This window comes from Cuculus canorus, chromosome 20 (genome assembly GCF_017976375.1).
Source record: "Cuculus canorus isolate bCucCan1 chromosome 20, bCucCan1.pri, whole genome shotgun sequence".
NCBI lineage: Eukaryota > Metazoa > Chordata > Aves > Cuculiformes > Cuculidae > Cuculus > Cuculus canorus.
Window position 1 is genome coordinate 1,197,949 of NC_071420.1, and position 27,335 is coordinate 1,225,283.

Below are 27,335 nucleotides of genomic sequence, written 5' to 3' on the forward strand. Positions count from 1 at the left end.
CCGGCCCCGTCCCCCGTTCGGATATCCCTGCGCTTCTGTTTGGCAGGAGATGAAAGGGGGGTGCTGGGACACCCGGGTGGGATGGCAGCCGTAGGATCACGGAATCATAGTATCATTTGGTTGGAAAAAATAAGAACATCGAGTCCAACCGTACCTGTCCACTGTTTGAATATTCCTGGTTTTCTGCTTGGCAGGAGATGAAAGGGGATGCTGGGACACCCGGGTGGGATGGCAGTCGTAGAATCATAGTATCGCTTGGTTGGAAAAGACCTTTGAGATCCTCGAGCCCGACCGTACCTGTCCACTACTAAACCGCATCCCTGAGCACCGCCTCTGCCTGGCTTCTAAACACCCCCAGGGATGGGGACTCAACCCCCTCCCTGCGCAGCCTCTGACGGTGCCCGAGAACCCTCACAGTGAAGAAATTTTTCCTGACGTCTGATCTGAACCTGCCCTGGTCCTTGTGAGCCCCTCCCGGCTCAGGCATTGTATGACTCTATGGCCTTTCGAGCATCCCGGGCTCCTGGATTTCAGAGCACCAGCCCCGTGCGTGGCAGGAGTAAGGAAGAGGCTACTCCATTCTTGCCCAAAGGGCTGAACGTGAGAGGTGAACTGGAACAGCATCACTTCGAGCCCAGACAGAAAGCAGCCATCTCCGGCATCCAGCGCTCCAGCTGACAGCCTGCAGCCATTCCACAGAAGAGCTCCAGACGGGAAGTCATCTCCCCTGACAAATTACAGGAGCCACTTCACACAGGGCAAACACTTCCGGTTTCACAGAAACCAGAGCGAGACCGCGAACGGCAGCGGGTCAGGGCCTGTTCCCCCCGAGCTCTCCAAGGCCTCCGTTCCCCCCGAGCTCTCCAAGGCCTCCGTTCCCCCCGAGCCCTCCCGCAGCACCTGAGGGTGCCGTTCCCCGAGCCCACGGCTGGGATGGTCCGAAGCTCTCACGGGACAGCTTTCCACACAGAGATTTCCCCTCAGTCGCTTCATTCGCGTCTGGCAGCGAAGTGATCCTTAGCCTGGGTCAAAACCTGGAAAGCTTTGACAAGGAACACAGACATCAGGAGGAGTGAAAACAGCAGAGGCAAACCTTCAGCTTTCAGCGCATACGAGCACAGATGCCACAACATTTGCTTTCCCAAAGTTAAACGCAGAGCAGCGGTTCTTCTGCGACACAGCGCCGTGCAGGGAGCTTTGCCGACTGCCACCTCTTTTCCTAATCAGGCTGATTTCAGGGACAACAGGCGATTTTATCAAATTTCTGTCCTGTCCTTTGATACAGGTCTTAGCTGCTAATGACGCTAGGGAGTAAAAAGAAACAGGAATAGAAATACGCAACTATGAAGAATTAAAATAGTGAATTTAATTCAGCCAGATCCAACTAAATTGCGAATTCCCTGAAAAACAAACCTTGCACAGAAAACACAGAACACAAATGGTTTTGTCTTGACAGCTGGCGAGAACAACCAAGTGAAAAGGTGGAGTATTTCTCCCTTCTCTGAAAAACAAAAGAAGCCACACAGTCTGAAAATGCCCCTTGTTTTTCTCCTAAATGGGCTGATTTTGGAGGTAGCTGTTTGCAAGGAAAACAGAGGTCTGTACTCCGATCCAAGCAGTAACTTCAGATGCCCACGAAGAAATGTTTCACAAATGTCTGGTTTTCAAAAAGCATTTATGCTTCCTTAAAGAAAAAGCCAGGGCTTTTAAAAATTATTCCAATTAGCCCAGAAAGAACAACAAAAATCCATTCTTTTTATAAATCCTAAACCCAGCTTTCCAGCGGCCTTTTATGTGGGCTTCAGGGAGGTGCAGCATGCGACAAAAATGATGCAAGGTTAAGGCTCTCGCCAGCCCGGGATGAGGGAGCTACAGGCAGCCTGGCGCAGCTTCTCTGAGCACTGAAATACTTTTTCCAAACCAACACCAAAAAAGGTTTGTTTCTAGGTCAAGACCTCAGCACTAAATTTTCACCAGGGCCTGACGGCCAAATCTGAGCACAGCGGTAAGACGGAGTTGCAATAGCGGCTCAGGCATTCTTTTTCTAATTAGAAAACAGTCATTGAGCCTTCTGCGTTTAAAGGTGAAAGCTATTTTTGCCATAAAAATTAGCACACAGTTCCTCTGCCATCCTTCAGTTGCTGCTCTGGAAGCTGTGAGCGAATGATCCAAAGATAAGAAGCATAAACATGCTGAATTAAATGAACAGGCAGGAGGAGACCAAGTTTTAAGTTTTATTCTGCCCTACAATTACAGGAGGAAAGGATTTGTTTGTCACTTACTATTTATCCTAAAAAGCACTGGTAAGGAGGTCCACTTAAGCACTGAGACGGAGCCCAGAGACGTTTAAAAATATGAAGTGCTTTTAATAGCAGCCTTCTGAAAATACTGTTAAATCTATTTTTGAGATGGATAAATTAAGCTGCCAATAAACAAAGGCAGGGGTTTTCCAAAGGACCTGGCGGTACGGTAGTAAAAGACCGCACTGCACTTCTCAGCACCTCAGCTCCCACCCGGGGACCCCAAGCGGCAAGATAAAAAAATACCCCAATTTTCCTTCCTTTGGTGGGAATCTCCCCCGACAGCCTTGAAAATTAACCCCAGGCAGCTTTCAAAACGTGGCTCAGAGTGACTGTTTCTAAAATAAAAGTGAGGGAAGAGCGAGCAGAACTTGGAGGGCTTATCACCACCAGTAATGCCACCGACTAATCCCTCGGCAGCCCCGGCCCCTTTATGTAACCTGGGATTGCTGCAGCTAAAACAGCTTATTGGGGGTTTGGCGTTTTCCTTTAAACCTCTCACGGACAAATGCAAACATATTAAATACTTTTTTCTTCTGCCACGCTACAGGAAAAGTTAACTGTAAGAGGGAGGGGGGAACCTTTTATTTGTGAATAATGGCGAACAGAATTTAACTCATACACTGAGAGTAACGCACGATTTTCTCTCTTATTCATGACCTTGACTGAACAGAAATCTTGCCCATTTACAACACGCAGGTGTAACTTTCTGATGATAAGACATAAAAGGTCGAATCCCAAATTGCTCCTCACCCCAAGCATCCTGTGGAAATGGTGGGGTGTTCTAAATAAAGGAAAAACGGTGCCCAAGGTAAAACCATCAATACCATTTCCTGGCAGCGTGGGTGGCTGTGCCACAATACTTACTTCCCCGTGGCCCATTTCCCCGCAGCGCCTCGCCAGCAGAGCCAGGCGCCGGAGGCTCTCCTTGCCCGGAGGACGAGTTTCCGTGCCATTGATCTGCCTGTTCTGACTTTCCAGGGCACAAATCCTTCCAAGGCAAAATTCAACTTTAAAACTTTCAGTCGGTGCTAAGCCATTAACCTAACGCTGAATGCTTATGGAAAGTTAAGAAGAAAAAAAAATAAAACCCCTATTGAACTACTTGCAATCGGAGACCTGAATGGGCTCGGTATAAAACCCACTCAAATCAACGGCAGCAGTAGGCTTGCCTGGATGTTGGACTAGATCCAGCTTAAAAGTTTCCATGAAATAAACTAGGCTAAGTGCATCAGCTGCATAGAAACTAACTCGGTGTAACAGGAGCATCTGTTCTTCACATCCACCATTTTCTTACAGTCTCAGCTGCCCAGGGCTGCAGCGACACGAGCTGCCGTCCAAATCCCTCACCGCCGTCGTGCAACTACACCTCGCTGCCCAGCAGCAGCCACCCTTCCTGCCTCCTCCGACTGTGGATGAACCAGAGATTACATGGAAGCGTGCCTGCCGTATGAACTAACTGCTCAGGTAGCTTTCGTTTGTCAAAAAACAGCTTAACGTATTTCGTATGATGGTATTACAAAGCAAAGTTAATGTCTGTACTGAGACAGCTGAGGAGCACACCTCGGAACCATTTATACACAGTACAAAGCAAATGTTTACCCAAGTACAAATGAAACAGGTTGACAATTAGCTAATGTAGCTTTGTGGACAGAAACCAGGTACATTTGAGCAGAACCAACATAGAATAAAAAGGAAACAGCCCTTTTCCTATCCCATGCTAAGAGGACTGTGGTTAGTGGCTTGGGAAGCCTCTGTCACACTGCAGAATTTCCTGGCCAGTGTTTAATGTGTTTGTTCTACTGCTACTCTGCTGGGATAAAAGTGACATCAGCAGAGCGGGCTAGCGGGATGAGGACCCACTGTCCGTACTACAGTAATTGACAACATACAATTAAGTCTCACACCTGTTTATTGTAATTAATTCATAGATAACCACTTCTAGTACACATTTTCATATTGGCTTTTAATGCTTTTGGTTTGTTTAAGCTCAGGGACACCCAAACTTCATCTAAGGGTCATCTCTACGATTTACCCGGATCCGGAACGCTACACCTGCTATGTAAAACTGGTGTGAATCGGCATCACTGCCAAGGGTAACAGATGGCTTGGAAGCTACACATCCCAACATGCAACACCCCACCAGCGTGGGCTGCTCTACGCTACGGGAGAAAGGGTTCTGGCTGGGGTGCATTCGCCTCGCATGCCTCGCTTTGGCCATACCAGCCTAAGTCATGCAGCTGCCTGCACGCAACGCTCTACACAGTGCAAAAAACGAAGACCTCTACACATCTGGAGTAAGAACAGTGGTAACAAAGTCATAGCTACATATTCTTCTCTACATTTTTGTTTATTGAGACAAACTAATTAAAAGGCACAAACATAGGGCATATGTTTACATGGACATTATAACAAACATATACATTAAAAGTGTAGGAATGTGTTTCCTTTCTGCTAAACAGAAAGTTCCTAAGCTTTTATATATACAAAAGTTGTACAATTTGATGTCCTAAAGTACAAAAGATCATTTATAAAATTATTTTACACTAAGCTCTATTTTTTTTTTTGTTTTTGTTTTACTATGTAGTCCAAGCCCCTAGAACAGTTTCACGTAATGATACAGATACCTGTCACCTGAGCCAGCAGCCCGGCAATCACTGCTTGCACTGACACGGCAGGGTAGGAACGGAAGCAGTCCGTTTGGACTAGTCAGTCCTGCTAGTACTCTGTGAAAATGCGCACACGCTAATTCTCCATAGCTTTCAACTTCATTAAGATAAAAACATCTCGACTGTAATTTTTTATTTATTTTTTTTTTAACATAGAGTCTTGGGTTTAGGGTGGTTCTTTTTTTTAAACAAAGTTTTAAAAACGTGAATATGTGACGTGATAGTCTAAAAAGTATATCTGTTTCCCTAGATTTTGCTTTCTACTTTATGTACAGATAAACAGGTTAAGAAATAAAAAGCACATGAGCTTAAACATGTGTGACCATTTGTGGAGAAGTTCCGGGCTGGATAGTTCAAATCATCACCCCACAACTCCCACAAACTGATAGAAATGTGTTAACACAATAGAAGAATAACGTAAAAATGATGATGTTTGCAAATATTTACAAAGTTGAACAGATTTGCACAACACTTGATTAAGAAATAGGGGAGAAATTAAAAGATGCTCTCTGCTTGTCCTGGAGGGGCATCCTACCTAGTTAGTGGTTAGAATAAAAACTGTATACAATTTAATATAAGACAAAACTTCTAGTGAACAACTAACACGTCTGTCCCCTGCTGTAACACCAGCAGGCTCTGACTGGGAGGCAGAGGGCATAAAAATCACACCCGGTGCCTCCAGAATCTTCCAGCTTAAAGCAGTATTTCTTAAGTTTCAAAAGCACTCCTTTGCTCCTAGATAAGAGTCCCATAGGGGTCTGACTGTTCAGAGACCATGTTTACATACATTTCGACTCTTCTGTCAGCCATGGCTGTTTCTCACCAAACAAGAACAGTTTTTTTTAAAAAAAAATGTTGACTACAATGCTATATTCCCTTAGGGTAATATGTTGGGTAATATTTACATCTCCAAATATCAGGTCACAATCCCTATTATATGTTGAAGTTAGAATGATAAGTTATCATATGCTTTGCATATCAGAGCTGGTATCACCTTTCCCATAGGGAATGCTGCCTGAAATTATCATATTCCCAAAGGTAAAATGCATATTTTCTCCAAAATGCATTTTTTTTAAAATGACAACATTGTAATGCATTTACTCGTTTAAAAAAAAAAAAAAAAACAAAACAAAACCAACATCAACACAGACTAAGATCCTACACTAGCTTAGAAACAGTGGACTTAGTTAAAATCAGCCATCCACCCTGCTGAAGATACAGAGGGGTCTTTGCTAGTGTTTAGATTAAAGTAAATTTCTAAGTTATAATTTGGGAGTTAAAACATAAAACTGTTTTTAATTACTTTTTTTTTAAACTCTGGCAAGTAAGTATCTGCTCTAATTCAGCATCAGTCGGCTAAAAGGTAAAACTTACTTTAAATGAAGTGCTCCAGTGAAACTCAAGTTTGAACCACGTGAGCCAAATCAACAGGGGAAGATACTACTATGGTCTCTGATGGTGCATGTTGCCCCAGTGTCTTAGTCTGAATTTATTATTAACTAAAACAAAACAAAAAAAAACAAATAAAAAAAAAACAAACAACAAAAATAAAACCCAACCAAACAAAACCCAAAAAAGAACTGCTGGTAAGGATTCCATTTTAATCCTTTTTAATACTGTTTAGAAATTCTTTACCAGGGAGGAGACGTGGGCAAGGCCTGGGGCAGGAAAGGCATGCTCTCTACTGGCCTCATTGCTATATTTAACGGACCAGCTAACGTCATCGGTGTGGGGAGGTTCATGGGGGACGTTATAGTGACGGGGTGCGCTATATTCACTGGAGCGGTTACTGGGGTGGGTAAATTGACTGGTGTGGTAAGCGTTAATGGAGACGTCATGGATAATGGACTTGTTATAGTTACAGGATGCCCTAGGTTCATCGGACTGGATATATTAACTGCACTTGATACATTTACTGGACTTCTCATGCTCATTGCAGCTGCCACTGTGACTGGGTTTGTGATAGTCCCAGAAGCCACAGAGGACGTTATATTGAATGGAGTAGTAAGAGTCACAGGCGTAGTAGCAGCAGTGGAGGTTTGGCACAAGTTAGCAGCTTCTAAAAATGAGACACAAGAAGACAAAAAGTTTTTAACACATAAAAAACCATGGACAAGATTTAAAAAAAACAAAACCAAAAACAAATACCAAACATGAACAGGTACAAATTCTGGAATAATTTTCTTTAGGAATTATTAGTAAGTTAAAACTGTTAACATTCTATAACCTACAAGAAATAAAAACTCTCATGCAGTTCATTTTAATTCAATATTTTTTTCCTGAGAAGTCAAGCGAGGTTGGTCTTATAAAGAGGGTTTCAATGCTCATAAAAAACAGTATCGTACAGTCAAATAAATCCTCCCAAGAGGAACATTATAAATAGAGGAGAGAGTGTACATACCGAATGGTACGTACTCTATAGCCTTCTCAAAGGTGAACTGACATTCTGTGAAGGTTTTAAAAAGTCATTATTAGGGACTGATAAGCACAGCTCGTTTCAATATTTACCTGCTTATTTCAGTCTTAAATTATTGCTACTAAACCATCCCATCTATCACAGTATTCTAACTAAGCAACTTTCAAGGCTACCCAGGCAGTAATCTTCCAACCCCCAGCACCTCCTCAGCTTCTGCAAAAGCTACAGCTCCACGCCAGGCTGCTTAGTTTTGTGGGGTTTGGGGTTGTTATTTTTTTTTGCTTTGTGTTGCAGTAAGCAGGACTGAAGTGCCAGAGAAGAAAGGCCCAGGCGGGTAGCGTTGGGCGCTGTTGCCAGCAGGCTCCAGCAGGGCTGGGTAGCGGGGCGGTGGGCAGTGGCCAGGATGCCGAGGGGTCCCCAGGCATCACCTGCCGGCTACCCACACTGGAAGGCTCCAAAAGGAGAGGCAGGGTGGTCAACAAGGGTAAAGGGAATGGATGACTGCTAGAGGAATCAACAAAAAAGATATTCTAGATCAAGGTTACAGCACTTCTAAGTCATGTCTTATTCCACATTTGCAGAGTAGGACACCAAGCTCAGTCTACACCCATGTTGCAGAAGGTAAGCCAGGAGCAAAGAGTCCACTCTTCCCACATACAAATGTACCAAGACAGAGTTAACTTTGAAAGCAACATTAGCCCCATTCAAGGGTTACTGTTGGTTCTTCAAAGTCCGTATCTAGGAGGGGTGGAAAGGAGGGGGAAAAAGTAAAAAAAAAAAAAAAAAATATGGTGAAAATAAAACATATTAGATCAAAAATTCCCATACAGTGTGGTAAAGCCAACGCAACAGGTGCCACCAGCACAGGAGAACCAGCATGGAAAGAGCAGCACACAGGCACAGCACTGACTGGTCTCGCTTCACCTTCCAAGCACAGCACTGCACAGACACCTTCCACCCTGCACCTCTTCCCCACTCCAGTTAAACTAACAGCATCAATCCAACAACCCCTCATCCACCTCCACCACCCACCCCCCAGTCTGCCCAGAACCCCTGTTTCTGTTAAAGCACATTCAATAATCTCAATAAGAAAGGAAGGGAAAAAGGAACGAGAGAGAGGAAAGAACAGGCAGAAAATAACTCCTCAGCAATTTTCTAAATCCGACACTGCTTTGCTTTATCCATTTAGTGGCCTGATGCTATTTAATGTTTCTGTTTTCTCTACATTTTATAATCAATAAGCTGTTTCAATATTGTCTGATCACAGAATTCAATTCAATTGGCATAACAATCAGGGTGAAAGCAGTTAGCAGCCTAATACACAAACAAGACCTAGAAAAGAAAAACAAACAGTGAAGAAAACTGAAAAGGAAGTTTAAGGGGAAAGAAAAAAATAAGGTGAGTCAAAAACATTTACTCCTAAAAACAGCTAGTGAACAACAGTGAGAATTCCTGCTAAAACACAGAATCCACATGATAGGCATTAGAAATCGAAGTGTTGTGAAAAGAATAAGCTCCCAGTAACAGGAGACTTTTAAACTCCTATACTCCTAACAACACTGAAGCAATCTACTCTTTACAAAACTGACATGCTGACCAACAACAGGAAGCTATTCAACTTCAATTACAGCAGCACAGGCATACGTAAGCTGTGAGCTAGCGATAATGGAAAACACGATCACTTGTTAGTTAATTTTGTAATGGAAAAAAAAAAACCCAAAGAAATAGAGGAGCAAATTCAATGATCTCCAGAAAGCTTAATGCAAGGACAGTTACATGATGATAAAGTAAAGGGAATGAATATGGAGAGAAAAGATGAAAAGGACACAGGAAGCATCCGCACACAGGCAGACGATGATGCAACAACAGAAGGTGGTGTATGTCCGTGGGAGTGTGTGTATATATATGTATGTACACAAGTTAACAACAGGTAAATATACGTAAACAGCGCTAAAAACCACATGTAAGTCAAAAACACACACTCTTGCCTTGGAGCAGACACAAACATCCCTTTATAATTGATGACTGCTACATACACATTCAAGCATGGAGACCAAAGGGAAGTAAGAAATAAGGGGTTCATTTACATCAGCATAATTTTGGTCATGTTATTCTCTTGCTAGTTTTTAGCTGTTACTTCTAACGCTGAGAATGAAATTTTCATGTAAGACATCCTCTTCTGACATCCTAAACTCCCTATATAACTGTAAACTTCAGTATCTTAAAAACCAAAGACCATAGGTATTGTTTTGTTTTACCTTTCTTCCTCGCTTTGACGGCCTCTTCCCATAATCTCAGGGTCTCTACCTGCTTTCCGGGCCAACTTGTTACATGCTGCTGCTGCTGCTGCTGCTGCTGTTGCTGTTGTTGCTGTTGCTGCTGCTGCTGCTGTTGCTGCTGCTGCTGCTGCTGTTGCTGCTTTTGATTGCTGGTCTCTTCACTCATGCATGCTATGCCAATTAAGTAAGAACATAATTTCACCTTGAAAAGTTACTGTTTTCTACTGAGATCGTAAACGCTTCTTCCATAAAGAGCATGTGGAATCTCACAGGATTCCAAGAGCAAAAATCACAGAGGTGTTTAAAACCACATAATTAATTCCGTGCTTTATAAAGCTACTTTCCCAAGAGCTAAAAACCAAAATCCTTTCACTGCCAAAAATGATCTTTCTTTCTGATTATTTTGTTTGCATTTTAGGAAGAAAGAAACAAAAAGACTACAAGCCTCTAGAACCCAAGCTGGTTAGCTGATTCCACTTTTCTAAACCTCAGCTCCAGTTAAAAAAAACCAAACCAAAACAAAACAAAAAAAAACCAACAAAAAAAGCCTTTTTACTTTTTATTGCAAGTATGACTTAAAATTTTCAGTTCATCACAGAACAGCACGTTACTGCTCTCTGGTCACATTGCAGCTCATCATTTCCACCTCTAACAACTGCTGTAAATGTCCCCTGTGAACCAGCTTAGCACCACCAAACTGGCTTGGGAAACTAGAGCTGTAAGCCTATACCTTGAAAAATACTTCCAAATTCCATAATAAGCTCAACAATTAGGCATTTTAGACATTCCCAGTACCTTCAAATTATCCAGGAGCAACTGGATCTGAAAGGATGTTTAAATTAATATTGTTCAAAAAGTTCTAAGGACAAAGTTTCCAAAGATAACCCTTACTTCCCTCTCTATATTCCTCTGAAAACCCCTTTCATATCCACTAATCATGTGGGTTAACTTCATAACAGGGAAGATTTCAAAGTCAAGTCTTCATTTGCTTACTGGGCATTCTGAGCTCCAGGCTTCAGCACTTCAAAGAGTTTTTCAGGCTAGAAGAACTATTACAAACATCTGATTCAAACTCCTGCACACCACCAGTCAAATGCCATTAATGCCCAAAACATATCAGGGATGTGTTTAAATGCTTTTCTTGTCAGCTACTGCCAAAGGCAGGAATCATTGAGCCCCAGGGTCAAAGCCAAGAGAGAAAGCAGAGAAATTTTTCTCCTAATTTTGATGAGCTTTAGACGAGGCTTCAAGCCTGAAATATGGCAGATCTCAGCAACCCCTATTCTAAAATCTCCAGAACTATCTGGTGGACTTTCAGGCCTGTACAGCTCAGGAAGTAGCATTGTATTCAGGGGAAAACCTGGGAACTGTTCCCTTCAGAAGACGGGTTATTCTCACAACCTGCAGGGCATTCCTAAGGAATAAGAGCACAGTCTGGCAACAAACTAATTCCACATATGCCAATTCTTGAGCTGAAGAAGATTGCTGTTATCAAGTATCTATTTTTAATAAGTGTGAATACCCAGTCTGATGGGTATGGTTTTGCATTTTAACGTAACCAAAGGAAATTCTCTTTTCAAACACATTGTTATTAAAAATGTTTTTAAAACGTTCACCTACTTTTATTGATGCCTTGTTTACAGGTATTACAGTTGATACTTTGGCTCTGCCCGTGTGTCTTTAAGTGGCTGGTGATATATGCTGCACTCAGAAGTTTACCACAGATATTACACGATACCTTTCCTTCATGGCGCACCATGTGTGTCCGCAGTCTGTCTTTGGTGGCAAAGGCAGCAGTGCACGTCTATATGAAGGACAACAGTTACACTTGAAGTGCAGACAGCATCATTACAGTGTGAATTACACGCCCGATGTAAGCCTATTTTACCTGGTAGGTGCAAACAGTATCCTAAGTATACTAACAACCTTAAGTTTTACCTGTATTTATAGAGAAACCAAAATCAAACTACTGAACAGACACTGAAAATGGAAGGTTGCTTCTGAGACAATGAGGACAAAAATCACGCTCTACGCAACCTGAACTTTCTTAAAAGAAATACCAACTTGCCCTACCTACCAAAGCAAGAGGCAGCTTATAAAGTAGGCCTAGAACTTGCACAGTTGGTTTTGGATACAATTTTACTGTACAAATACGAACCTGATATCTTAAATTGCTCAACTGCTTCTGTTCCCATCCACATCAAAACAAGGAAACAAAAGCTTTTTCTAACGCTACTCTTTTTACACAAGACTTCTATTTAATATGATGAGTCACTAAAACACAGGTTGGAACAAACATGGATATTCTAAGCAAAACAGATAATTGTTCAAGGACGGTCAACTTATTTAGCTTATATGCAGCCATCAACTCGTGACAACTTGCTGTTACCTTCCAGCAAAATAATGGATCCAGAATCAACTATTCCAGGCCATTTTTAATGCATATACTGAAAAGCACGTTGAATTTAAATATGCTGAGAAACACATTACACGCATTACTCCAGTAATCAGCAGTGAGCTGAGGCTGCCGTTACAATCCTACTACTAAGTTAAGCGTATCATAAAACGGAGCACCTGCGCTGTTCTCCAAGAAAGCAAAAAGCCTCTAATCTTCACGAAAAAAAGAAGCCACAATATCCTTTTAAACTGCCTCTACACTTACATCAGAACTACAGTGCTACTGGTACACAAGGCAGATGCACCCTTATTCCTAAACTTGCTTTTCAAAGAAAAGTCCAGGAGCAAATACAGCCCTGGAAAGATTATTCACCTGAGATTCTAACAATACAATAAGATACTGTTAATAATAAAACACTTTAGCCCTTACTTGGCATTTGAAGGGTCTCTCTGTTGAGTGAACATGTTTAACGTGACAGCTTAAATGATCAGGCCTGCAAAAAAGAGAGGAACAGAGAAGAAAATATATACTGTTACAAATACATAGTAAGGACACCTTGGCTCCCGCTGATGAGCCCCTGCAGCCCATATCCCTCTGCACAGCAAGAATAAAGACATTCCCCTTACATACGCAGTAGCCCTCAGGTAAAGTAACACAGAGTTACGCTGAGACCCAACCTGCAGTTTAAAACTTAACCGTGTTCATCTTACACAGCTGAAAGCGGTACATTTGGTCGTACCCTGTGTAAAGGAGACAGATCAACAGCTCCAAGGGTTGACTTTTTCTCGGTTGCAAGCACAGATTTAAATACAGCCAGCAGCAATGCAAGCTCCCTCACAGTGCTCTGTCAGTGCGCCTCAACCCTGCTAAGCAGCAAGGAGACAGTTTGCCTGCCATGCCCCATCAGGTCACTGACCTCTGCGAAGGCTGGTAAAGGGGCCCCACGGTCACCACCAGTGACACAGACACGCGTCCTACAAGACCTGGATGAGGTCATGAAATCACTTCAAAACACTCTCATAAAAGAGCGACCACTTTTGGTCACTGCCCATCTGGCTCAGACCAAAACCCACGCCCTAGAGGTAAATAAGGCTCTTTATCCCCTCACCAATCTTCTAAGATGTCTGGTTCTCCTAGCCCCTCGCTATGATAGCTTAACCCTTCTTGGTTATGAAAAGCCAATACTTGAGCTCGCCTGGGATTTTCTACATGGTACCTCGAGAAGCCTTTTCCACAAACACCACAGGTGTACGGTTTCGTGATGCCACCTTCATGAGACCTCACGTGGTAGGTCATGCGATCCTTTCTCTTGAAGCGCTGATTGCAAATGGGACATTCAAAGGGTTTTTCATCTGAGTGGGACAGCTTGTGCCGGTTGAGGTGGTAGACATCCCTGAAAGCCTTTCCACACATCTCACAAGCGTGGTTCTTCTTAACGGGCTTGCTGGGCTTCTTTGTCGTCTGAGTCACTGCCATAGCCGTTGCGCCGGCACTACTGCTGGGGTTGGTGGCAGAGGAAGACGTAGTGACTGTGGACAGGATGCCTGCGATAGTCGAAACCAAGGAACTTCGGCTGTTGTCACCAGCGATGGTCGAGATAAGGGGCACCATTGTGGTGGGAGTTTTCTTTGGCCGTGACACTAACTTTATCCCTGTATGGCAGGACTCATGACGCCTCAAATGGTAGCTGTCCCTGAAAGCTTTGCTGCAGTAAGTGCACACAAAGGAGGTTTTAGGTTTTTCCTTTTTAATCCCAACAATAGCATCCTTTAATGTTTCTGGTGCAGGCTGAGGTTTCTGCGTTATTGGTAAGGGCAGAATCGGCTTCTGATCAGGTGGCTCAACAGCAGAGCTCAGGAGAGGCAACAAACTGTTCTGTGCTGCCTGCTGTTGGTGATGTGAGGCTTCATGTGCCTAAAACCAAACATTCACACTTAAATTCTATTGATGGGTGCTCACTCTGACACGGTGAGAACATTTACAAACTACAGGAAAGCACATTCTACACCAAAAGCCATTGAAGCAACTGGAAAAGGTTACATAATTCTGGTTTTCAACAGGATAAACCGATCGCGCTTTAAATGCACTCACCGTGCACATTCTGTGGTAAGAGTAGGATGGCACACATCATAACAATCTACTAATTATTAAGTTTCCGGAGGGCAACACTTCTTATGGAAAACAATGAGGTGCTTGCCAGATCTTTTACTAACACAGTGTTTGATCTTTACATAACAGATAACTTGTTTTGCTAACGATCGTATCAGATGCCACCTCGGGATTATCTTTGGAGCATATGAATGTACCGGGAGTTGCAAAATAACGCCCCACCTTTAAGCCAAGCTTAGTGTACATTGAGAATTAAACTGCAGCCACAGAAAGCCAGGATGCGATAAGGCGTCTTATTTAAACAACGTGTTCATACCAGTGTGTTAGCACTGAAACCAAAGCAACCTGAATCGAGAGCTCTCCAAAGCCCCATTTCTATATTTAGCAGATTCCCACCACATTTGTACACTGACCACTGTGCTCTTTGCCTCTGGAAACTAATAAAGAATTGCAACATGTTTTTTTTTCTCTTCATCGGCAGCTACTTTGTAATAGGAAGAGGAGCTAATCGATAAGCACTGCTAGATATCCAGAGATGCTGGAGAACACAGCTTAGGGAGAAGGTGGTTGAAAAAAAAAAAAAAAAAGACCTAAAAGCTGTTTCAAAGCAGCTGACAGGGAACTACAGAATCAGTGGCAGAAGCTAATGGGAGGAGACGGAGGGGGACCCCCAGGAGCGCACACTTGCTCAGCTGAGTTGCAGCCTGTGCTGCCACAGGCTGCTCTATACCATGCTTCCATTAGGCGTGGGTTATTCTAAGGCAGAAAACACTTATTAAGACTCCTCCAGTCAGACTAGGACAAAACCAGATACGAATTTAAAGTGGTTTAGAAACCACACAGACCAATCCAGCCTAACGGAGCATTAAAATAAACCACTCTAGCACCTTAAGCCAGTTTAAGCACATCTGTATTCAAGATGTGCCTCAGTCTCATCAGACCAGTTTTAAATCAGTCTCATTATTAATGCAGCGTGCCAGGTCTGAAACTTGTTTGGGGAAACTTGCATTCCCATTAGATCAGTACCGCAGCCTTCTAGGACTTTTTCCCTATGGCTTCCTTCACAAAATAACACAGCTTGAGGCTGTGAGAGCTGAACAAAACACTGTTGGCTTGCACCCCCCAACCTGTCTACTTTTACGTCAGTTGAGGATTGACATAGTTAGGAAGCAACTCAGGCTAATACTTCCCACGTTAGTCCACTTCATCAAGTTCTTTGGAGAAGTTATTTTTCTAGAAGCAAACTTGGGGACTTTTTCTTAGTTGCATCCAAGCCCTGGCCGCTTTGCCTCTCCTGACTGCAGAAGCAACCCCCCAACTGTAGCAGCCCTCCATCACTGAGGGGGCTCCTGCCACCACAAGAGCCCTGCATCACCTCATCATTCTTTTTCCAGGAGCACAATACCAGTGACCCATGGATAAAAGCCACCAGTGGATACAAACACTAACCCACATGGGTACAAATAAGTGCTCCCTAACACTCCAAGCCTATCTGACAGGAAAAAGCTCACGGGAGAAAGCCCAGATTTGGGATGGTAACAGGAGATGAAACTTTGGGAATCATCAGGAGCCAGGCCAGCCTGTCCAGCTTTATCTGCACGCTACGTCCTACTTGTGCTGAAGCTTGGGATGCAACAGGTAAGCCGAGTATCACTGCACTGCCTGGCTACCGCAGCCACCTCACTCAACAAACAGCCTAAGGGGCCGGTTTGCAGGAGCGGCTGCTGAGGAGCTGAACGCAGAACTCTCCTGGAGGCTACCCGGCTAAATCAGGGCACAGCACACACTCCAGCATCTCTGTTAAACTTCTGCCTGATTCCAGTGACAGTTGTGGCTCTCCAACCATTTATTTTCTGTGTTTTTAAAAAGCCATTGAGACACCTACATGGCATGAGCAGAATAGAGTACGTACAACACACACTGAAAGCACAACATTAAGCAAGTTGTGTACTTAAATACCACTTTAATTTTCAAAAAAATCTGAAATGTTTTACAGCCAACTTTAAATAAGCATTAAACAATGTTGTTAAACTGTATCAGAAGACACTTAGGAGCACCTAAGGATAGCTCGAGAGATACAGTTTCAAAGGCAGAGCTAGCAGATCAGATAATAGAGAGCCCAAATCCTTTGGACAAGGTTCAAACTTAGGCAGTTTATGGATATTTTTAAGGCTAAAAGAATCACCAGCACTTTGAGGTAATGATGCACTTATTCCTACGGAACCAACGGAGATAGTGGACATAAAACAATGTATATTCATAAGGCTACAGGCTATGAAGCCGCTGCTTATATAAGTCTGCTTATCTTGGCTCCCAGATAGCTGGTGTTATTAGCAGAGCTGGCTTTCTAACCACCCCTCGCTGCAACAAGCAGTATTCCTCAGTTTCCGAGGGCTGCCTGCACTAAAGCCTTTTAAAAAAGGATCAGGCGGTATTTTTTTTTCACTGGCTGTTTGAGAAGGGAAGACAGCACCTGCTGCACGCCTCTCGCTGGTTGTTTTTATTCAGGCACAGACCAGGGTTTTACTTGACCCAGCATTAATGTCAAGTCAACATTTTTGTGACATTCTGATTGCCTGGGACAGGCTCTCCTGCAAAATAGCCTCGTTCCTGCACTGATATTTTTTTCTTTCCTGGGGGAGGGGGGGGGCTGTAAACAAAAAAATGCCGTAATCCATGACCCAGAGTGGTAGGATGTGGCACTGCAAACTTCCAATGCCAGAGGCTAAAATATTTTTGTGCTCCAGCCTTAATGTGAGAGCAACAAATTAGCATGAGTCATATCTTGAGCACTCCGTTTGATGGATGATTCCTCCCCACATTAACAGATACAACTTTCACTTTCCAGAGCAGATACTAAAAGTGATTTTCAAAATACGCATTTCGGGGACTAATAAGACCCAAACAAGAACTGCTTATTTGTCCCACATTTGTTTCTTCAAAAAGATACAATTCACCAAAATACCACCTAAACACAACCAAACAACTTTATTTGGGAAGAGCAGTTTACAGTCACACTTCCCATCACTAGCAACGCTGAAATTACGATATTGCAACCTCCTCTAAAAACATTTTGCTTAAAAATTACAACTTCACACAACACTTAATGAAGTCTCCCTCAGAAATCCTGTCACAGCTGAAACTCACAGTTGGTAAAGCTTCCCCCAGGAAGAAACGAGTGGGGATATTCGGGCACTTGCATTGGTTATTTAACTGACACCAGGGAGGGGGTCTGGGAGGGGCTTCGAAATCCACTTTTTGTTTCTAGTTTTAACTAACCATTTGGACCTTGGCTGGCGAGAATGGCAAGAAGAAAAACTCAAGTCACATCAGGAGTACCTTAACAGTGCTTTCTGCTCGGTGCATTAGGATGCTTGCATCCTAAAAACGTTGGTTTTAACAAAATGACTCGAGAAACAATATTCAGCTTTTATTATGAGGTCTTAAAGCTTTATTATTTGGGGAGGGGGGGAAATCAAGAGGAAAATTTCCACGTCACAGTTTTATGAAGATGCTTCCAAGTCGCACGTAGCGAAGTACGTTAGGGAAGTGAACTGCTGACTCCTTAATTAAAAGCAGCAAAGCCTACTCTTCAATCAACGTGTGACATTGCTATTTCAAAATACGGTACCCTTCAAAAAAAAAAAAATAAAGACAAGAAGCTGGACACGTACTTGAAAGTATTACTTGGCATTTCTTACAGAAGTTGCTGCAATACCTTATTGCCTGAATTTCCCCTTGAAATTGCTCTGCTGTGAGCCTGGAGGGGCAAAAAAAGGCGATAAAATAGCCCCGACTCTGAGGGAGACAGCCCTAAACTAAGGAGATTAACTTCTTAGCGCGAAGTTTCCTACGTGCAAATCACAACTGCCCACTAGAGTGAGAAATAATTCACAAGACCTCAGTCAAACTCGATGGCATCACCCGCCTTCATCGCCAAAAGGCGGAAAACCCCAGCGCCCGGCTCCCGGTACCGGCTCCCCAGAACATTCCCAGCATGTTTTCAGAGGCAGAGCACCGGGCGAGTGACTCAGCCCTTGGGACTTGAGAGGGAATAATTTTTCCTCTCTAAAGGAATGGTACTCGCTCTTGGCGGATTTACTCATTCAACTCAGGTTTTCAAACTCGTGTCACGGGTTGGGTTTGGGTTTAATTCCGAGGACAGCGAGCCAGCGGGTGACCGCCGCTGCGAGCGGGCAAAGAGGATTATTTTACCTTGAGAAAGGTGATGTGGGGAGCTTTTCTAATTTTTTAATTATTTTTTTGCTGCAGCTGCAATAACCCATTTTATATTTCCAAGCTCAAAAAGAGCAAGAAGCATCGGAAAACAATCCGGCGTAAAAAGGCTCTGGTGTTTGGCTCACAAAAGCCGGGGAGAACATTTCTTTATAAATATTTTTTTTTGGAGGGGGATACAGTGGATCTTCTTCGGAATTACATAAACGGCGGTGTTTTTAAGTCAGCTTTTCGCAAGCAGAAAGGGGAAAATCGTGACTCAGTTGGCCGAGGGAGGGGTTGCCGGCTCTGCCGTCCCTATCCCTCCCCGTTACCGTTAGCATTTCGCCAGTTTTTACAGAAATCCGGCCCGCTCGCGTCCTATTTTAAAAGAAAACAAGCTCCCTCGTCACCGGGCCCTGAGTCAGGCTGTTTAAAGAGGGATTAATTTATTCTCCCAGACACGGTGTTTGTTCCATCGGGGTTTTGTTAGAGCCCGCTGGAAGGCTGGGGGGGAGAATAAAAAAAAAAAAAAAAAAAACAAAAACCAAATAAACAAACAACAAAAAAAAGCGGCGACTCCGTAGGGTTTTTTTTTTTGAGAGGGGGGATAAATGATGATTAAAATAAACATTGAGGGGGGGGAGGTTAAGGGGGGGTCGAATCGCGGCGGGGCAGGAGGGGAAGCGCCCCGGGCCGTGCGGGGAGGCGGGCGGGAGGCCGGGCGGCGGCGCTGAGTGACAGCCCCGGCCTCGCGGGGAGCCCGGCGGGCGCGGAGGGGAGGGAGGGACCGGGGGGGGTGCGGGGGGTGTGTGTGAGAGGAGCGCGGGGCCGCGGGGGCCTCACCTGAAAGAGGAACGCGGTCCAGTTGGCCTCCATGTCGGGGGCGTCGCGGCCCCGGGCGGGCGGGAGGCGGCGGCTGAGGCGGCGGCGGCGCGGCAGGCCCCCCCCGTTCCCTCCCCCGGGCCGCAGCTACATGGAGCCGACAACAAAGCGGCGGCGGCGGCGGCGGCTCAACATGGCAGCGCCGAGCGGCCGCTTCCGCTAACCTCCGGGCTGCACCACTGCGGACCGCGGGGGGGGGGGGACAGAGAGCAGGGAGGGGGGGGGGGAGCGCGCGGCCGCGGCGCGGGGTAACGCGGGACGCCACCACCCCCGCCGTCCCCCTCGCCCCCCCCCGACCCCCCCGTCGCCGCGGGGAGGGTGGTGCGAGCGGGCGGCGGGATGTGCGGGGGGAGCGGGGGAGGCGCGGCGGGGCCGGGCGCCTCCCCCCCCCCGCGGGGCTGGCAATGGGCCGGTCCCGCGCTGGGGAAGCCGAGGCGAGCGGTGGCGAGAGAAGATGGAGGAGCGCGGCGAGGGGGCACCCGGCGGCCGCGGGGCTCGGCTCGGCTCGGCTCGGCCCGCCTTTCCCTCCCCTCCTTCCCCGCCCGCCGCGCCGGGGAGGGAAACGCGGGGGCGGCGGGCGGGCGGGGGCTCCGCACGTGCTGCCCCGCCCGCCAGGGGCACCGCGGGGGGAGCGGGGACCCCCCTGCCCTGCCCGGCGGGGGAAGTGCAGCCCGGGCACACAGCTCCCACGCACCCCCCGAACACCCCCGTGCGCGCAGAGGCACAGACACAGACACACACCTCCCTACGCCCTCCCCCTGCACTCATACCCCCACGCTCAGACACCCCACTGAGCGCCCCCTTTGCGCGCACACACACCTCCCTAAACACCCCTATACACACACTCTAAACACACACCTCCCTATACACCCCCCAAATATCCCTACACAGACACACACTACACAGACACACACTTCCCTAAATATCCCTACACCTTCCCAGTACACATACCCCTAAAGCTTAGACACCCCACTGAACACTCCCTTTGCATACACACAGACTCACCTCCCTAAACACCCCTACTCTAAACACACACCTCCCTATACACCCCCCTAAATATCCCTACACACCCCCCTATGCACAGACACCCCGCTAAACACCCCTGCTACACAGACACACACTTCCCTAAACATCCCTACACATACACACCTCCCTACACCCTCCCAGTACACACATACCCCTAAAGCTTAGACACCCCACTGAACGCTCCCTTTACGCACACAGACACACTTACCTCCCTAAGCACCCCTACACACACACACTCTAAACACACCCCTCCCTATACACTTCCCCTAAATATCCCTACACACCCCCCTACACACAGACACCCCGCTAAACACCCCTGCTACACAGACACACACTTCCCTAAACATCCCATACACACCCCGCTACACACACACCTCCCTATACACCCCCCAAATATCCCTACACACACACTCTTCACACACACCCCTACACACACATACTCTAGACATGCACCCCCACCTAAATATCCCTATAGAAACACATCCCTACACAAACACACACCCCTACACACACACACCCTACACACACACTCTACACACACTCCCCTCTCCATGCACTCCCCTCCCCACACCCCTACACACACACACACACACACACAGAGAAAAGGTGCAAACTGTCCGGGTTTGCTCCTGTCTAAGGTTGATCTTCAGCACAGCACCTGAATGCAAATGAAAGCCACAAGCAATTAAGTGTATACAAACCGTTAATTACGTGTTTACACACACCAAGCACCTCCCTGACAGGGGCAGGAACGGTCCAGGGTGCTGAGCGGCTCCCCACAACCCCAGATTCCCCCAATCGTGGGGGAATGGGGAGGATAAGGGGGTGTGGGGTGAGTGCAGCAGGGAAAAGAGGGTGCGGGATACAGGGTGGGTACAGCAGGGAAAAGAGGGTGCGGGATACAGGGTGGGTACAGCAGGGAAAAAAGGGTGCGGGATACAGGGTGGGTACACCAGGGAAAAAAGGGTGCGGGATACAGGGTGGGTACACCAGGGAAAACAGGCTGGGAGATACAGGCTGGGTGTAGCAGGAATAAAGGGTGGGTGCAGTGAGAATACAATTAGTAGGATATGATTTAGTAGTGGACAGATACGGTTGGACTTGATGATCTCTAAGGTCTTTTCCAACCTAGGGATTCTATGATTCTGAGATACAGGGTGGGTAACGTAGCAGGGACACAGGATAGATGCGTCAGAGATACAGGATGGATGCAGCGGGGATACGGGGTGGGTGCAGCAGGCACCCATGTCACTACCTCAGGTGGCACCTGAGAAGTGTCTGGCATTTCTTTGGCAGGCAGTGGAAAACCAGGAGTGCGTCGGGTTAAACGCTGCACCAGGATAGGTGTTTGGCACCAGCCCTCTGCTCGCAGCCAAGGACCACAGCCCCTGCTGCTGGGGCAGATCAGAACAGGCTTACAGGACTTTATTATTTATTTTTCCCCAGCTCCATTCAATCCTCTTTGCTCCGGCCCAGATCCGCGCTGAGCTGTGCTGTGCATCTGAGGCTTCAGCCGCTGTGGCACCCGCTTCACCCCGACCCCCGAGCAGCCCTGTGGAGACACCCAGCCTGGCTTTTGTGCGGCTTGACCTCGGTGAGCGGGACCAAACACAGCTCACATCAATGTTTCCCAGGATGCCTCCTCCCTCTTGGGAGTGCCTGGTTGTTTTTTCTCATCTCCTATTACAGGTAATGCAAAGGCTGGTCCCAATCCGTGGGACAGCGAGGACATCGGCACCAGGGGTCCCAGCCCACTGCCTCAACCATTGCTTTGTGCAACCTTGGGCGAGTCACCTGGCTGCTACAGCGGCTCCCCAGCCTGCCCTGAGTGTTTCTTCACTTTCCAAGAGCATTGCAAAACAGTGGTTGTTCTGTTCGGAGTGACGCTCGCATTTTTTACACGCCTCTCTGGTTATCCGTGAGCTTTTTTTCCATGCAACCCCAGCGCCGGCGTTGAGTGGTTATATCAAAATCTGTTTGCATTAAAAAAAAAAAAATGTTTCTCAGCCTTGTGACTCCAGAGGAAATTTGTGGATATGTCCCAGGGGACTCGGCTGCCCAGAGGTGCCCGACCTGCTCAGGGCACCCATTGCTCCGAGAGCCCATCTGGGGGATGTGCCGCCTGCTCATTTTTGACCACCTGCGTCTGCACCACAGCAGACCTCTGTCCTGATGGATCCATCGGGGAGCACTGGAAACGTGCAAAATATCACCCTGAATTAAGAAAAGTGAACCAAAGAAGAAAAGGACTCCGAGGGTTTGCTAGTGCATGTGCCGCAGGCGCTCACCGCCCTGCCGGGATCGCACCGGCCCAGCTCAGCCGTTGTTCCGCTCAGAGATGCTCTTCCCATCTGTGGCGAAGGGGCAGCCACAGCGCCGGAGGGTTTCCCTCTCCTACCCCTCATTCCCTCCACAGCACCGTAGGAGAGCCGAGAGGAAACCCGTGCTTGCAGAGAGGGGGACACCACTGCCTCTCCTGCTTATTTCTCTCCGGGTCAGTCAGTTATTTTTGTTAACGTTTATTAATGAAGACTTGGGAGAGCTCTCTTTGTTAACGGCTCACACTCACTTCAATTAAAGGCTAAGAAAACTACCCAAGCGTATCACTGAGTCATCGAAGAAATCCTGATGAGCCCACATAGGAGGCTAAACTCTGTGTTCGCGTTGTTTTACAACGAAAGAACCAAGAGGGGATAGAGGATCAAGACCTATAAGACTCAAAGCCTTCTTATTAAGTCAGAGGAGAGGGACGAGGAGAGCTGGACCCTCTGACCCCCCCCAGCCCCTCTCACCCCCTGTCACGTCCCGCACCGGGGCAGCAGTCGGAGAGTGAAGCTGCACTGGGAGCAAAGCGAGCTGAGGTGCCGCAGAGAATCCCCCGCGGATACAGAGCTCGTAGAAGCTGGATTTGTAAAGGGCAAGTCTGTGCCAAACCTGACGAACTCTCCTTACCCAGAATTATAACTGGAAATATAAAAAGCCGCAGTGTTTGAAAACTCGTATTTACATTATATATGCCCCAAAGCAGAATAAACAAAGGTTAGATTTGTAAACTCCCCATCTTAATTAAAGCAGCAATGCTTTGGACAAACCCACGTAACAGGTGGCTTGAAGTGCTGTGTTATTTAATTTATACCTTCCAGCTCCCTTAGTCATGGAGCTGGGACAGTGATAGCATCAGCAGCCACCCTGCCGCTGCGCCGGCACCCGCGGCAAAGTGCAAAGGGAATTTCTAGGGCAGCGGGAACTCGGTAGCCCATTTACCACCCTCCCGAGGCTGCTCCCTCTGCCTCTTCAAAGAAAAAATCTTCCTTCCCTTCTTCCTCAGCTCTTCCCTCGCTGTTGTGAAGGAAGGGAACGCTGCCCGGCTGTCCCCTGCCGCCAGGGCCCACGCCAAAGCCAGCGGTGGGGAGCCTTTAGGGGAGCAGAGGGGTTCCCCTCGGTGCCGCAGCCGCGCTCTGCGCGAGGACAATGCTGCCACAACCCCTGCACAGCTCTTGGCCATTCGTCAACCCTTCTGCCACCCGGCGCGCGGCTCCCTGGGGACAATGGCCTCCGGAATCACAGAGTCATAGAATCGTTAAGGTTGGAAAATATCTCTAAGATCATCCAGTCCAACTGTCAGCCCAACAGATCCGCGTCTACTAAACCATGTTACAAAGCGCCACATCTTCACATGTTTGGAACCCCTCCAGGAGTGGCCCCTCCGCTGCCCCCCTGGGCAGCCCCTCCCAGTGCTTCACCACTCTTGCAGTAAAGAGATTTGTCTGAATACCCGATCTAAACCTCTCCTGAAGAAGCGATACACGCAGCTTACTTGGCAAACTCACCTTGAGTGGCAACTCGGAGGGAGAGGAGCTGTTTCCTGCAACACGCTCAGCCGCGAAGCGGTTAATAAAGTGCTTATTTGCACAGGCGCCATGAGCTGTTCTGCCTGCTCAGGATGCAGCTCCCCTCTCCCAACCCAGGAGCCCTGGAAGGACCATCCAAACTCTCCCTATTTTGTCCCGTTATCCTTGCAGCAGCTCCCTGTTCGTTAGGACCTGTGGTGGGACATGAGCAATAAAATCACGATCCACTTTTCTGCTGTCTGCACATCTCCCAGGGTTATGAGGTGGATGAGATGGGCTGGGTGAGACACCGTGTGCGCTCTCCTCGCCTGGGAGCTCCACAGTCGCCCCTGCCCGCCCGCTGACAGGCTGTGCCCCCATTTCGTTCGGCGAGCGCGTGCTTGCATCGCTAAGAATAGAAAATGTTGTCAAATATTTCAGCTTTAGAGGAGCCCCTTTCTGTTTGTGCTCTGCTCCTCGAGCGAGGCAGCGGGCTTTGAATTTCACAGCTCCATAGGGCTGAAGAGCCCTCAAGTGTGCAAATAAGCTGTGATGACGTTACCGAGAGTGCGCTCCTGGCGGGCAGTTTCCCCTTTAGCTGCTTCCCAGCTTCGTGTCTTCTTTGGTTTCTCTCTTTGCAGCCTCAACTTCCCTCTCGAAGCGATCAGGGAAGCTAAAAGGAGAGAGTAAGTAAGAAAAAAAAAGAGACAGTGCTCCAGTCACTGGGAAGCACAGGTTGAAGCCGAGGGCGTGAAGGCTCGGCCGCTGGTGGGACAGCCTCCGCGTGGCAGCTCACACCATGGGATGATTCAGCGTCCTCCAAAGTGCATCCCACCACGCGCCCAGCACCCGCCGGACCAGCGCATCCCTGACCCGCAGCAAAACACACGTGGAAGCTGTCTCCATCCGGATGGCTGCCGGCAGCCGTCATCTCCGCTACCGCACGCTTGCTGCCACCCGCATCCCGCGCCCTCGGGCGGTGGCGTACGCGATGCCCGGCCATGCCGGGGCCCCCACGCCCTCGCACCCGCAGCTCGGCGGGAGCGCCGCCGCCTTCTCGCAATTAGCGCAGCTGAAAGATGGCTCCATTTTCCAAAGGAGGAAAATAGGATGCAGGAAATTACCTGTCAGCTCGGTGGAATCGCTGCAAAGGCACCACGACGATCAATGGAGAAGCAGCGAGAAGCTACTCCAAGGGATGAGCCTCGTTCGCAGGCTCAGCGGGGACGGCCGAACGCCGCTCCGCTCCGTTTTCATGTTTTTAGCACTGAACTCCAAGGTGCATCACTGGGGCGGCAACGTGTGAGGAGTTAGGGAGGGAAATGGGAAAAGCCAGTGTGATGCCCATGGCAGTGGCGGTGCCACGAGGGCCGGGACACCTCCGCGTCAGCTCCCACTGCACCTTTGCCAGCCCAGGGCTGCCCGAGAGAGTTGGGTGATGCCCATCCTCCCCATCAGGCAGGAAAAGCATTGAGGTTTCTCCCTGCTTTCAGGCATTCCCTGGAGAAAGCATTCCAGTGCCAAAGAGCCCCACAATGGTGGCTCCCCTCCATGCAGTTCTCCTGAACCCTTCCCTCCCTGTCCTCCTCACTGTCCCGTCTCGGCCACGCTGCTGCACCCGCTACGGGAAACTCTCCCTCCCTTCCCTGGGATTTCATCACCCTCCCTAACCTTTGCTTTCCCTGGACACGCAGCACCGCTGGGGCTGGATCCCTTCCTCCGTGACTCCATTGCTTCCCTCTCAGCCCAGCGCACACCACAGCCGCGCGGGAGATGCTCGGAGCTCCGGATGGTGTGGCTGGCAGGATGGCAGCCAGCGAGCCGCGGCCGAGGAGGAGCACGGCTATGTTTAGCGGCAACGTGCCGGGAAAGTGGCGTTATCTCTTTCCACCTCCTTGTCCTCAGCTGCGCCGGAGCTAATCTGCGCTTGGCACCTTGAGTGGCGGAGCTGCCCCACCACGAGCACCCAGCGGCCTTTTGTTATTATTTTCATTATCTCCATCGCAACTTTTTTTTCCCACAAAGCAGCTGCTGTCACCCGACGGAGCGGGAGAGCTGCCGTCGCCGCCGCTCGCCGTGCCCTGGGCAGAGGCCGCAGGAGCGGGGATGCTGCGGGGCAGCCGGCACGCGGGAGGGTGCACAGCGCCAGGGACCGATGCCACGCAGGGCAGAGCGCCCATGCTTAACATCAAACACTCGCTTCTATGTACATATACACAAAGACATGCAGATATACGGGGGTTTCTTTCTCGTACGAGGACCTTTCAGAGACCCACTGGCAGCTGCTCACCGACCGCTGCCCGGGCTGGATGCAGCTGATCCAGTGGGATGTCCCTGCCCGTGGCACGGGGGTTGGAATTAGATCAGTAATGTCCCTTCCAACCCAAACTATTCTATGATTCTACGCCCTTGGCCCTTTGCTCTCGAGAAAAGCACCTGCAGTCTGATTTATAAACTTCCCAAGACGGAGCATGTACCGATGGCTCCGTGGCACACTCCTCCGGGTAAGCACCAGCGACCATTTTTAGTAATAATTCCTGTGGGGCCGAGGATGGCAGGGAAATATCCGCTCCTGCCTCGCTCCCCTTCCCACCATCTGCCCCGGCTCCTCCTGGGCGCGGGATGTACGGCAGCAGGCACATAAGGTCAGTGCATTTAGGGAAAAACACGGCCACTGAATTAGAGCAGCTGAGCCGGCGAGGAAATCCTGGTGCTAATCCCTGATCTTTCACTGACACACAACAAAGCTCGGGTGAGCTGGCTGCCTCCCTCCTCCCCAGCCACAGCTGGAAAACACGGATAATGCTGCATTACCTTCCCTGCAGGGCTGCTGCGATTAATAGCAGCGAAGAGCTCAGAAATCCTTTGGGGAAGGGAATGGGGATGGCAGGGATTAATACCCAGCTAGATAGCCACGGTCCCTTGGGACCCACACGTGCCTCTGCCAACACTGTGCCTCGTTGTCTTTAATCTTCACTATTCAGGGTTTTTTTCCAGGATCTGGGTGTTGTTCAATCTCATCTGGAAGCTATGGATTGTCTCCGAAATAATCAATGTTTATGCATTCGCCTGCATCACTCAGCTGATCCCAGTGGGATGAGCATCCAGCACCGTCAGAAGCCTCGGGCAGAGCATCCCTGCTCCGGCAGGGTGGAGAGGAAGCGGGAGGCCTTTTCTCACCACCGTGCCGGAGCAGGGATGCTCTGCC

The 27,335-nt window shown here is 48.0% G+C and overlaps 2 protein-coding genes across 11 annotated transcripts in view; one reads left to right on the forward strand and one right to left on the reverse strand.

Annotated features, from left to right (window-relative positions):
• The window catches only part of LOC128854193 (uncharacterized), an 8,687-nt gene extending 2,226 nt beyond the window's left edge, over positions 1 to 6,461 (forward strand). For 3 of the 7 annotated variants that reach the window (XR_008453162.1, XR_008453164.1, XM_054085312.1), the window contains exon 2: positions 195 to 6,461. Coding sequence is in view for 3 of the 7 variants with exons in the window: in XM_054085312.1 (XP_053941287.1) it covers positions 195 to 201 (7 nt within the window). In the remaining 4 variants the exon portion in view is untranslated. The remainder of the gene's footprint in view (positions 1 to 194) is intronic. The other 4 variants (XR_008453165.1, XM_054085311.1, XR_008453163.1 and 1 more) reach the window with 3 other exon arrangements.
• VEZF1 (vascular endothelial zinc finger 1) lies at positions 4,263 to 19,466 on the reverse strand. 4 transcript variants are annotated; one of them, XM_054085304.1, is made up of 7 exons: positions 19,233 to 19,465; positions 13,258 to 13,976; positions 12,492 to 12,555; positions 11,285 to 11,468; positions 9,644 to 9,835; positions 7,371 to 7,415; positions 4,271 to 7,028 (listed from the first exon to the last, which is right to left on the reverse strand). In XM_054085304.1, exons 1-7 carry the CDS (start codon positions 19,263 to 19,265, stop codon positions 6,601 to 6,603), a joined length of 1,665 nt encoding a protein of 554 aa, XP_053941279.1. In that variant the 5' UTR covers positions 19,266 to 19,465; the 3' UTR covers positions 4,271 to 6,600. The 4 variants fall into 4 exon arrangements, with proteins under 4 accessions (XP_053941281.1, XP_053941279.1, XP_053941280.1 ...); XM_054085305.1 differs by having other exon boundaries at positions 13,279 to 13,976; positions 19,233 to 19,463; XM_054085306.1 differs by lacking the exon at positions 7,371 to 7,415 and having other exon boundaries at positions 4,263 to 7,028; positions 19,233 to 19,466.
• Positions 19,467 to 27,335: the final 7,869 nt, after the last annotated feature.